Raw genomic sequence first — 11,470 nt, 5'->3', positions numbered from 1 at the left:
TCTCATTATAGAACAGACACAATTTTGTAGCTGAAAAACAGTTGGAGGAGTGGAAACTACATAAAAATAATAATAATAATAAGATAAATAATACAAATGTAACAATTGTTGATTACAGTAAACTACAAATTAACTTGGTTTTGCCATATTTTGATTACAACATACAGTATTTTAAGTTTTAAGTTTGGTTTTGACAACTGGGTGGGCAGCAAGCCTAGAAAGCTGAAATCCAGACCAAAACTTGGTCAAATCCAGAGATATATCAGTGGAAACAGATAGCTAAAAGGCTTAAGTTGTTAAAAGGTTTCTGATTGATGTACTGGTCTATGGCACATAGACATTAAATATCTTCATTTCTATCAGATCAAGTATTTTCCAGTTAAAGTTATTTTCATGTCTTTATCAGACAAAGTTAGACTTTAAGAGCACAACTCTGTTTTAGTATTTCATTTTGAAGACATAAATTGCATTAAACATACCAAAAAGTCTGTGTCCATGTGTCTAGCCATGTTAAATTCAGGTGCTTGCGTGCATAGCTTTGCATTACATGACTCATGGCTTTTTGCCGAGGTGCTTAACAAGTAATTCTTCAAGCAGTGGAGATGCCCCAGGGGGAGGCTGTTCTTTTTTTTTCTTTTCCTCTTGTGGCCAGAGATTTTTGAGGAAATACGAGAGGGCAACCTCCTGCAATCAGGCAGTGTCGGTGACCACTCGAGTGCAACGCAACGGCAAGCTGCCACTCAAGTTGCCGCCAGATCATTCCTTAGAAGTAGACTCCTGATGAGCTGTGGATGTGTGTGTGTGTGTGTTTCATGGGTCCAGGGAAAAGAGTGGACAAGCAAACAGCTGCTACAGACATTTTCCTGGATGTGGCCCAGTCCACAGAGGAAAAATTAGGAGGCAATTAGAAATTACTGTTCTTAAGTTAGCACATTTAAACACCAAAATGACTTTAATTTCTGGTTGACTGGAGTCCCATTGCCTCACATTATATGAACCCTAGTCATTTATAAACTCTGCATAAAATTACATTTGTTTTTCTATAAATGTCAACAATTAATTTCTTATGTGATTTTATGTCTGATCCGAATCCCGTTTTCTGCATATCTAAGCATGTGTTAATGTTGACAATATTGGTCAATTATGAGTAGTTGCAAGCTACTACTGCCCTCTATGTGTTATATAGATAACTACAGTCTCCTCATTTGCTCTCATTTGAACAAAATCAACATACTAAACCATGCTACAGGGATCTTATTGTAAATGCAGCTGTAAATGTTCTGAACACAGCAATAAAACACATTCCAAAACAAAAGCTATTAAAAAATGCTGTTTGCTCCCAGGGGGGAGTAAGAAAAAATACATTAAACTGGCTCAACAATGTTCGAGTTTGAGAGGAGACTCCCTGCAGTGAACTCTCAATGTCCATCAGTGGCACACTGCTAAAGGCCTTGTATAGACAAGCCGTGGGCATACAGACATACATTGAAGGTCCTCTATTCGACCCTGATGCTGTGCCCATACCCCCTGTTGCTCCTCTCTGTCTCCCCAAGCGGGTCCTCTCATTCATTTGGCTCATTTGAATTCCAGCATGGGAGACCGCTGATGAGCCGGGTGAACTGTTACACTACACGACAAGACTGCTAATTAATCACAGCAACTGTACACATTGCCTCTGTGGTGTTGACTTGTGCACATAAATCTGCCGTTTCCACTTAATGAGTTAGATGCACCTGTCTGAAGCCAGCAATTACTCAATGCAACACATGCAGAGATACATCAGAGGGTGTTTTCCTTTGCCGTCTTATTTTAGGTGCACAGCTAATCTACAGCCTGAAAAGTGCTACGAGACAATAACAAACACAAATTCAGTTCATGCAAGGATACTAGCAGCCTCCTTACCCTCGTTTGTGCTAATGTATGAGTCACAGAGCTAAGCGGCTTTGCTTGCTTACTTTTACTTGTTCTACCTTTATTTATTGTTCTTCTGTATTATTTGTGCTATGTACTCAGGTACCCCTCGAAAATTAGATCTCGATGGCAAATGCTAGCCACAGAACGACATGAAAAACAATGTCTGCTGTGAGATGAAAAAACATTTTTAATCTGTTTCCAAAATTGCAACTATATTTCCTTAGCCAATAGCTGGAAGTGACATATGTTCTACTATAAGGAATATCTATCTACTGTATATTCATGTTATTTATTTTCATACATAGTAACACATTTATATTTTTCTTGTGTTGCATAAATACATGCATAATCCCATTTTGCAACCATCTTTGTTTATTTTAAGAAACAGACCCAACTTGTGCAGCAGACAGAAACAATATTTTTGGAGTGTTGTTAAATGACCTGGGTTTTTGAAAGACTGCCAGAAAAACAGACTTAGCTCTGTGACACAAAAGTAATGACAATAGATGAGAGGCACCAACTGTGGCTAATAGCCTCCCTATCTCCCCTACTGTGCACCAGCTCTCATCTCATCTGTCCTTGTTTACCATGGAGGTTTCCTGGACATCATATGATTTCCTCTGATCACTTCCTCCACCTGCAGAGTTTCTCCCTGGTGATTTAAGCCACTCTGGCACTTCTCCCGCCTCTGCCCTTGTTCCCAAACGGCGGGGGACCTCCCTTTCTGCTCTCGCTCGCAACCTTCCTCCCTTCTTCGCTATCAGATCCTCCTCCTTTCCTCCTACCTCATTGTGTGCCCTCTCTTCTGCGTCTTCTGCTGGTTTCCCTTTTACCACTTTTCTTTCTTCACTGTCATGCTCTCTCTCTCTCTCTTGTTTTTTCTTGCTCTTTTTCTTTTCTCACACACGCTCTCTCTCCCTCCCTCCTCTCTCTCTCTCCTCCACATCAGCTCACTCCATCTCCCAGCTCGCCACAGGAGAGCCCAGGGTTTGGCCTTGCTCCCTGTCTGTGACTGCTGTGTGAATTGTGTAAGCGGTGTTGGGATCCTGCCACTAAGGTTAGAGGAGGTATGCAGGAGACGATAAGGCACAAAGAATTTCCAACGCACAGGTGTGACGGCTATCCCACACACCAGCAGATGCGATGACACAAACACACACACTGCTTTAATCTGAGAGCTTGGTGGTTTGTGCTCGCAGATCCCTGTCAAACGTGCAGCTCCTTTGAAGGTCCCTCTAGCTTGTGTTTACACCCCAATGTAGCGCGCATGCAGAAAGCAGCCACATACCAAAACAGAGGTGCAGATTACAGTCACACACACACACACACACAAATGCACCCACATAAATACACAAGCATAAGAAAACATGTTTTATGACAAACAACCACCGATGATCACCCATTAAGCTCCTAAATTTTTGATTATGTGTTTGTGGAAGCCTGTGTCAAACATCGGGAACAAAGAGGATACACACTCTTGGCCACAACAATTGCAGTAATGGCTCTCATTATGCTGTTTCATACAAAATAACTTAATTGCAGTTTGTTTAGACACGTAGTGAAGTCCCCTTTTCATGTAATCCAGACCATGTGCATGCAGAAGATATAAAAAGTCCATTAGGGTAAAAAAGTTTATGACTCACTAAGGCATTACAAATTAGATTTTATTATGAGGAATGTCATGCTTGGTGTGATCTACCTAGTCTAAAAACATAACACACATGCCTGAGTGGGACAGCGGACTCTCCCGGCTTAGATCATCTTGTGTATATTTTTTGCGTGAGGATACACTGAAACGATGCTCAGCTGTGAAAAATCATACAAAAGTCATCTGTCATCATCAAGACTTGTCAGGATCTTTCTCAAAATCAAATGTGACATTAAAGGATTGTTTTTGCGTGTGTTGTGGGAGATGTCTGTTGCTGTCACATTAGTGATGGCCATATGCTTTGGGTCAGTGTTTCCACAAACTTCATACTGCTTGCCATAAAACAATCACACATACCAAATATTATTTATAACTTTTTCAGCGGTTTTCCATTAAATTTTGAAATTCTGTTTACCTCTATGTAGCCACATACTTTCCAGATGACACAGGGTTAGTTTTTATGTTGGTATGTGTACTTTTTTTTAAATATCACATTCATTTGGCAGATTATTTTGTCCAAAGGAACTAACAATAAATTAATTCAACCTCCATGGAAGGAAGAGTTAGATGCCATAAAATACCGAACTTCATCTAAAGGAAGGCTGACCACTGTGACCCATTCGTGACTATGAATATTACTCACATATTACTCATTTTTACATAATAGATTGTCATGGATTTTGGTGCAGACATTCGTGTCCTCCTCGGGTCAACGTTTTAATTCAATCTATGAACAAATATCTACAAAACTAATGACGTACTAACAGGCTAACATACTAAACTAAGATGGTGAACATGGTAAACATTACACCTGCTAAACATCATCACGTTAGCATTGTCACTCCACTGTCATGAGCATGTTAGCATCTAAACAACACTATTTAGCTCTAGCGGTGCTTAATTACATTCTCACAGAGCCCCTAGTGTGACTGTAATTGTGTCTGTTTGTTTTTAGTGTGTGATTTCAGTTGTGATTTTACTTAAATAAAAAATGTTGGCATGCGTAGTTCTAAAGTATAATATTCTTCACAAGGACACACACACACACACACACACACACACACACACACACACACACTCATCACCCCACGGGAACCAACAAACCCACCACAACCACACACCACCAACCAACAAACCCCAACCCACTCAATCACCCCAACCCCATCCAGCAGACAGCCTGGCGGCCTCCAGTCAATTATGGAAACTGATTCACAAATCAACAAAAACCAACAGTTGTAAAAATACGCAACTAACCAACACCATAACAAGATCAAGTTAGTTGCTTAGTTACAATACAAAGAAAGGTCATCTGGAGCACTTTAGAGAAAAAGCGGTCATTTGTTTGCAGATTTGCCAGTGGTGTTCTGACGCAGGTTGGGTTTGATGAGGTTGTTTGTTTCATGCCGCTTGAAGGTTTGAAAGAAGAGAATAAGTCTGAGAGCTTTTTTTCTCTTTTGGTGTATTTTGTGTATTTTGCCAGCATGGCCAGTGGCTTTAGCTGAACCTGCTGATCTGCTCAGTGAGTAAATATACAGTGTTGTCAAGTTTTTACCTGCTTCTAGTCAGCCAGCAATACCATTTATAAATCCACATCCATGGGGGGTAAAAACAGATTAGGTAGTCTACTGCCCATTATTTGTAGTGGAGTAGCGTTGCAGTAAGTCAGCTTTTTAAGTACATTTTGTTGCCAATACTTTTACTTACAATGCAGGGCTTTCTCTTGTAGTGGAGTAGCCTTTTATTTCAATGGGATTGTGCTTCTACTTAGATAGATGGATACTCCTACCACTATCACTGCATGTATGTTTAATTAGAAAATACAAATAATCACAGGTACAAGCACAAATTCAGGTATGGTGGCCATGGTTCAATTTTTTCAAAGAAGAAATAATCTGTCATTATAATTTATAACTATAACAAAACAGTGAATGCTCTTTATTGTCCACTAGAGGGCACTGTCATACTACAAGCATGTAGGGAAGCACGGGAGCTCTCCTCTGCCTGCTTCTGTCTGTAACTACAAACACACACACACACACATTGTATATATAAATGCTTTATAATTACACAGTCATATATGCATATACATATATACACTGTCAATGGCTGCCTGACCTTTTATTCCGCCACTGCTTGTATTTCCGCTTTGAAGGTGGAGACTTAAAGGGGATAGGCCATGCCTGCTGTGTTACGTTTGGGGAAGTTGCTCAATATCGGAAAGACCAAAACCATTTTTTCCCTCATCAACTGTGAGTAAGTTTCGGTTTGCTAATGTTCTGCTTTTATGGCAGGATAATACATACCCACAACGGCGCTGTAAGTTGTACAAAATGTCAGTATAGCTGTCAGATAAAAGCTTGAATTTGGTCTTTTCTGCTAGAATGAATAACTCAGTAACTTCCGCTACTTATATTCGTAACCTGAGTTATAGTGTACGTCGCAAGCTGTCCGATTTTCTGGACCCTCAAGACAGGTGGAAAGATGTTATTGTATCGATACGGAAGCCGAGTGGGGACTTTAGGTACACTCAGCATCATGTGAGGTAGGTGATTGGAGCTGGTGACATGGTAGACAAGCTGTATTTACTTTTTTATTCTCTCAAAGTGAAGCTGGAATATTTCTGTTTATTTATTTCTTTATTTCTTTATTTCTTTATCTGTCTGTGTATCTGTTTCTTCTTCAGGAGGTTTGAAGGTCTTGTTAAAGAGGGGAGAAGTCCCACAGTGGAGCTGCTGGTTGACTGGGGGACCACCAACAGTACAGTGGGGGAACTTGTGGACATTTTGAAGAGTCACAAGTTACTGGCTGCTGCTAGTGTTCTGCTGCCTGGTACGAGATTTTTAAGCAATATGATAATCCGAGACTACATCTGCACCATTAATCGAAATATGAGAAGCCATGTTTTGATGAAGGTAAAAACGCTTGAAGCTTAATAAGTACTGTAGAGCTGCAAGAGATGTGCTTCTGGTTCTGAAAATCTTGGTTCTTCAGGATTGACGAAAATATGTTTTGTTTGGTACAGTCCCCCCAAAATGTCACATTTCACTTATGATTTTTAGTAAAAATTAAGTTTGTGATGCTAAAATGATGATTCCCACATGAATCATATCGCAATATCTGTAAGAAATAATCACAATATGATGTTTTCACCATACATTGCTCTCCTGCCTACAACCCTGTCTACCAATTCAAATTCTTAAAACTCACCCCTAACACCTGCATCACCCTCATCAAAACAGTTTTCCAATATGCATTTTTTTTTTCATTTTGGTAAAACAGTTTGATACTTAGTATCTGTTCAACATGTTCAGAAACTCACTCAAACTCATTTGTCAGGGGCTAAGAACAAAAATACATTAATCTCATACAAAAGGCAGTCCGGGCTGGTAGACTCAAACACTACCATGCATAATATGGGTGATCCCTGGGAAATTAGATGCAAAATTGCAATAGCAAGGATCACACAGTAACAAAGGTATTTGTAAAGATCATTCATTGAGATACTGAACACCAGCAAACATTAGAAAACAAACTGAATGAATCATTTCTTTGTGTGTGTGTCATACAGTGAAATGGTCTGTTTCATATGGGATTACATGGTGACATAGAATGATAGACCATAGGAATAAAGACTTGCAGCAGTTGACATTCATGATCAAAAGAAAAATCTTTCTTAACAGAAAAAAGTAAATGCTATTAGTAACTTTACGTATACACAGAAATGTACAACACAAATGCTTTATAGATTGTCTACAGCGCTGTCTAGATAATCTGATAATGCACAAATGTCCATCTCAGAAAATCTTTATTATTTCAAAATCTTCCACAAAATGTAATCACAAGTATTTGAATGAAATTAAAACCATGCTCCATATCAACAAGATAGCTTATTTTAATGTCTTTTCTCTTGTCCACACACAGTGGAAGACGCCATCCCAGCAGTGTCACAGCAGGCCTGTCCAGCAGTAGAAGCATCCAGTGCCGCTCCAACAACACTACTGGAGGAGACGGAGACGGAGACACAGCCACAACCTCTCAGGTCCATTCTGCAGCCACAGATTCTACTGGAGAGCAGTGAACCCGGCCACACAGGTGGTTGCACTTTTCTTCTTCTTCAAATCGAGTTTTATGATGTATGTAAAGAGCTGTTGAGTCACCTGTAGAGAGGCTAGTGTCAATGCTACTTTTATGCATATAGTCCTCTATGGTGATCTGTTCATGAGAGGAAGCGTATTAAACAACATTATTTGTTTATTGTCAGTTGAAACCCTCAACTTCAGTTTTGCTAACCCTTTATTTCGACTTTAGGTGAATCACCTCCCCTTTGTGTAGGGAAATTGAAAAACATTTGGGTTGATATAAATTTCTAAATGAGAAGTGGTGAAAGTCATAAAGCATGCTGTTGTTTTACTGAACTACTGCATTACAAATAAAAGTTGTGTGTAATTACAGCAAATTGACCACACCATTTTTCTGAATCTTTCTATTTGTTCAACATAACCTACAGTGATGGAAGATCTACAGATCTTATACTAAAAAGTAGCATTATTTCCTTGTAGAGTAAAAGTATCAAAAGCTAAATAAATCGTCCCACACAAGCAATTTGATGTTGCTGGTGGAGGTAAAGCTGATTTTGAATACTGAAAATATTATTGGGTAGTTTATTCTGTAACAATGGATCATATTACCTATAACTGAAGCTGTTAAATATAAAAAAAATAGCATAATATATATATCTGAAATATAGTGAAGTAGACTTACAGTATATAGTAGAATAAGCTATAAATACTCATAATTACTCATAAATGTAAATGTGCTTAGTTATATTCCACCACTATACAGTAATTGTTTAGTTATTTTCTTTCTTCCTGGCATCTTGGCTTGATTTCAACAGAAGCCAAAATGAAAATGATGCTACTTCTGCTACAACTGATTTTACAAAATTGACCAGCAGGTAGCATCAATGAGGCCTTAAACATAAAAGTTAATATGACAGATTTCTGTGTGTCCCGTATTAGGTTTTTCTAGTTTCTTGTACAATGACCTGATGAAGATTACAGGCAACTTCGATGACCGCCCCGTATCCGATGGCGGCAGCAGACTGGGAGAGGGAGGCTTTGGCACTGTATACAAAGGCCTCCTGAATGACAAACCTGTTGCGGTGAAAAAGCTCAATCCAGTAAGTGAAAATATTTTCAGTCCAATCTCTGACTTCTGTAAATCTTGTAAATCACATCAGACAAAAATGTCATCTCATTTAGATGGAGGACGTCTCCCTGGACGAGCTGCAAGTTCAGTTCAACCAAGAGATCCAAGCTCTGAGAGTGTACGTTTCATCTATTGTCTCTATCCTTGTTATTAATCACTTTGCTTTTGAGTGACTTACAGACAGCACATAGCCATTACATTTTATTAGCTAGGCAGAAGAAGCAGACGTCTTAATCAAACTAATGGAACTTCAAAGAGTGTAAGCATTAACAGAGCTTTTGGAAAAGCAGCCTGCTCTGTCGTAAGCTGAGCACCAACAAATACCTTCAGATTTAACAGATACTATCCAGTTATTTTCATTATCAATTTTAAAATAAATGATTTTTTTTAACAATGACAGTGCAAGAAACAATCAGCAGCATCTGAAACTGTACATTGAAAACAAACTGTGATTGACGCAGACGATGTATTCAAGGATTAGTTTCGAGCTTTTGAAAAACACGCTTATTTGTCTGTTACATATAAAGAGTTGAATTCATAAGCAAAACAAATGCAGCCTTAGGCCAGACATGCACTTGCTTTTAACTACATGTGTATGTGCGCATGATGGCTGCCTCACATATCCTGTGTCTATTTTGAGCACTGGAACGTAAAGTGGTTAAAAAGCAAGTACATCTTTGGCTTTAATTGGTCTGCTATGACCAGTGGCCTGTGGCGGCAAATGAAAGCAACCTTTACATAGATATTGCAGTGCACTGACATTACTAAGTCACTTAGCTGATTTTGTGAAATAGGTTATAGCATTTAACCTCATCCCATCTCACTTATAGCATAAATTAAGCAAAACTACAGGGACAACAAATCCCGCCTATCAGCACTGCTAAAGCTTGTTTTTTATGTGACTTACACAACTATGGTATAATGTGAAAACTGAGAGCTTTAGAAATGCTGGTGGGCAGATTTTGTTACCTTTAAGCGGAGCAGGCTAGCTGTTTCCTGTCTTTAATGCTAAGCTAAGCTAATCTAATCACCTGACTATAGCATCACTGGCATACAGATATGAGAGTGGTATCTTCTCAGCAAGGAAGGGAATAAGCGTGTTTTCCCGAATGTCGGAACAGTTTCTTTAAGCCCAACATAGGTTAAAATAATGATCTAGATGGTTTGAAAAATAAAGGTCTAGTTTGATGAGTGTGTTTGTTCCACAGGTTGAAACATGAGAATTTGGTCGACATGGTTGGATTTTCGTGTGATGGACAGCACCCATGTTTGGTGTATGCCCTAATGGCCAATGGTTCTCTGCTAGACCGACTAGCTTGCTTGGTAAGCACCATCGACAGTACAGTAGTAGTAGTTGTGCATTTACACAAATAGTTGAATTGTAGGCTTTTTCTCCTTTTAGGATGGAAGTCCTTCACTGTCCTGGCAACAGAGATGCTTGATAGCTGAAGGGACAGCGAGCGGTTTGGAATATCTGCACAGCAACCATCATGTCCACAGAGATGTTAAAAGGTACACTTACTCCGTGTTCAGACTGCAGGCTAAAGTGGCCCAAATGTGATTTGTATTTTATCAAATGTGACTCGGATCAGATTTTTTCATGAAAGGTGTTAACGGCACAAATCACATGGAATCTGATCTTTTCAATTCACAGGTCTGAATTTTGCAATCTGACCTATGTGTCGTATCATGTTCATGTCACTTTATGACCAAGACCTGTGCACACTGGAATCTGATATGGGTCACATTTAATAAGTAATGTGAACAGCCAAACCAAAAAAAAACCATCATCAGTGGTTGCACGCTAAGGCTTGCTGTGTGAATGTAGCCAAAGTGAGATCTTTAAGCATTAACAATGCTCTTTAAATGATCTTTTCTTAAAGGAATAGTTCAACATTTTGTGAAATATACGTATTCACTCTCTATACTACTCTTAGACCCCATTGACACCTCGTCACTTACTGCATGTTTGGTGGATGAGATAGCTATCTAAATTTACAAAAAAAGTGTAAATGTATCCAAGCAACCAAGATGGATTTAAATCTGATTGCCACCTCAAACCACCTCTCAGATATGTTAAAACATGAAGCTGCAGCCAGTAGCTAGTTAGCTTAGCTAAGCGTAAAGACTAGAAACAGGTTTGGCATTGTTCGTTTTTCACTTTTACAGCTCTGCTTTTGGACAGATGAAACAAATATGATATAATTAGTGAGTAATTAGTTAATTAGTGAACTACAGAGCCTAGCTGCCCCCCCCCTCCCCATTTCCTAAGTTAACTGTTGTCATGAACCTGCTCACAGTTCATGACAAAGAAGGGAGACCACGCAGACAATTTAAGTGTTTAAGGCAAAAATAAATTTAATGAAACAATATTCACACTCAACAAAGTATACAAGATATATGTACATAAGTATTGTCAGTAGTGTAGTGAGTGTGAGAGGAGTGGTGTGTATGTGTGGTGTGTTGTGTGTGTGTGATGTGTAGTGTGTGGTGTGTGCTGACAGCAGAGCCGACCTGTGTGTGGGTGTTGTGTGTGTATGCAGTTGAAAGTCGACCCAAGCAGACAGCACACAAAGAGAGCTGATCCCTCTATATAGACGCCTAGTAAGTCAGGGATGGACCAAGGTTGTAGCCCATCTAAGTGGCCACACCCTGCAGGAAGACGAGTCTCAGACCCGCCAGGCCATGGGGATGCTCTCT

The 11,470-nt window shown here is 39.4% G+C and overlaps 1 protein-coding gene across 1 annotated transcript in view; it reads left to right on the top strand.

Moving 5' to 3' along the window:
* Positions 1-5,748: 5,748 nt before the first annotated feature.
* Positions 5,749-11,470, top strand: part of irak4 (interleukin-1 receptor-associated kinase 4) — an 8,480-nt gene continuing 2,758 nt past the window's right edge. The window contains exons 1-7 of the mRNA XM_035665796.1: positions 5,749-6,104; positions 6,246-6,391; positions 7,484-7,654; positions 8,581-8,741; positions 8,824-8,888; positions 9,979-10,093; positions 10,173-10,282. Of these exons, the coding sequence (XP_035521689.1) occupies positions 5,944-6,104; positions 6,246-6,391; positions 7,484-7,654; positions 8,581-8,741; positions 8,824-8,888; positions 9,979-10,093; positions 10,173-10,282 (929 nt within the window). The 5' untranslated portion in view covers positions 5,749-5,943. The remainder of the gene's footprint in view (positions 6,105-6,245; positions 6,392-7,483; positions 7,655-8,580; positions 8,742-8,823; positions 8,889-9,978; positions 10,094-10,172; positions 10,283-11,470) is intronic.

The sequence above is a fragment of the Morone saxatilis genome, unplaced genomic scaffold (genome assembly GCF_004916995.1).
Source record: "Morone saxatilis isolate NCDOM2014 unplaced genomic scaffold, NCSU_SB_2.0 Contig2, whole genome shotgun sequence".
Classification (NCBI taxonomy): Eukaryota; Metazoa; Chordata; class Actinopteri; family Moronidae; genus Morone; species Morone saxatilis.
The sequence above is the reverse complement of the archived record's forward strand: the minus strand, read 5'-3'. Positions and strand labels throughout refer to the sequence as shown.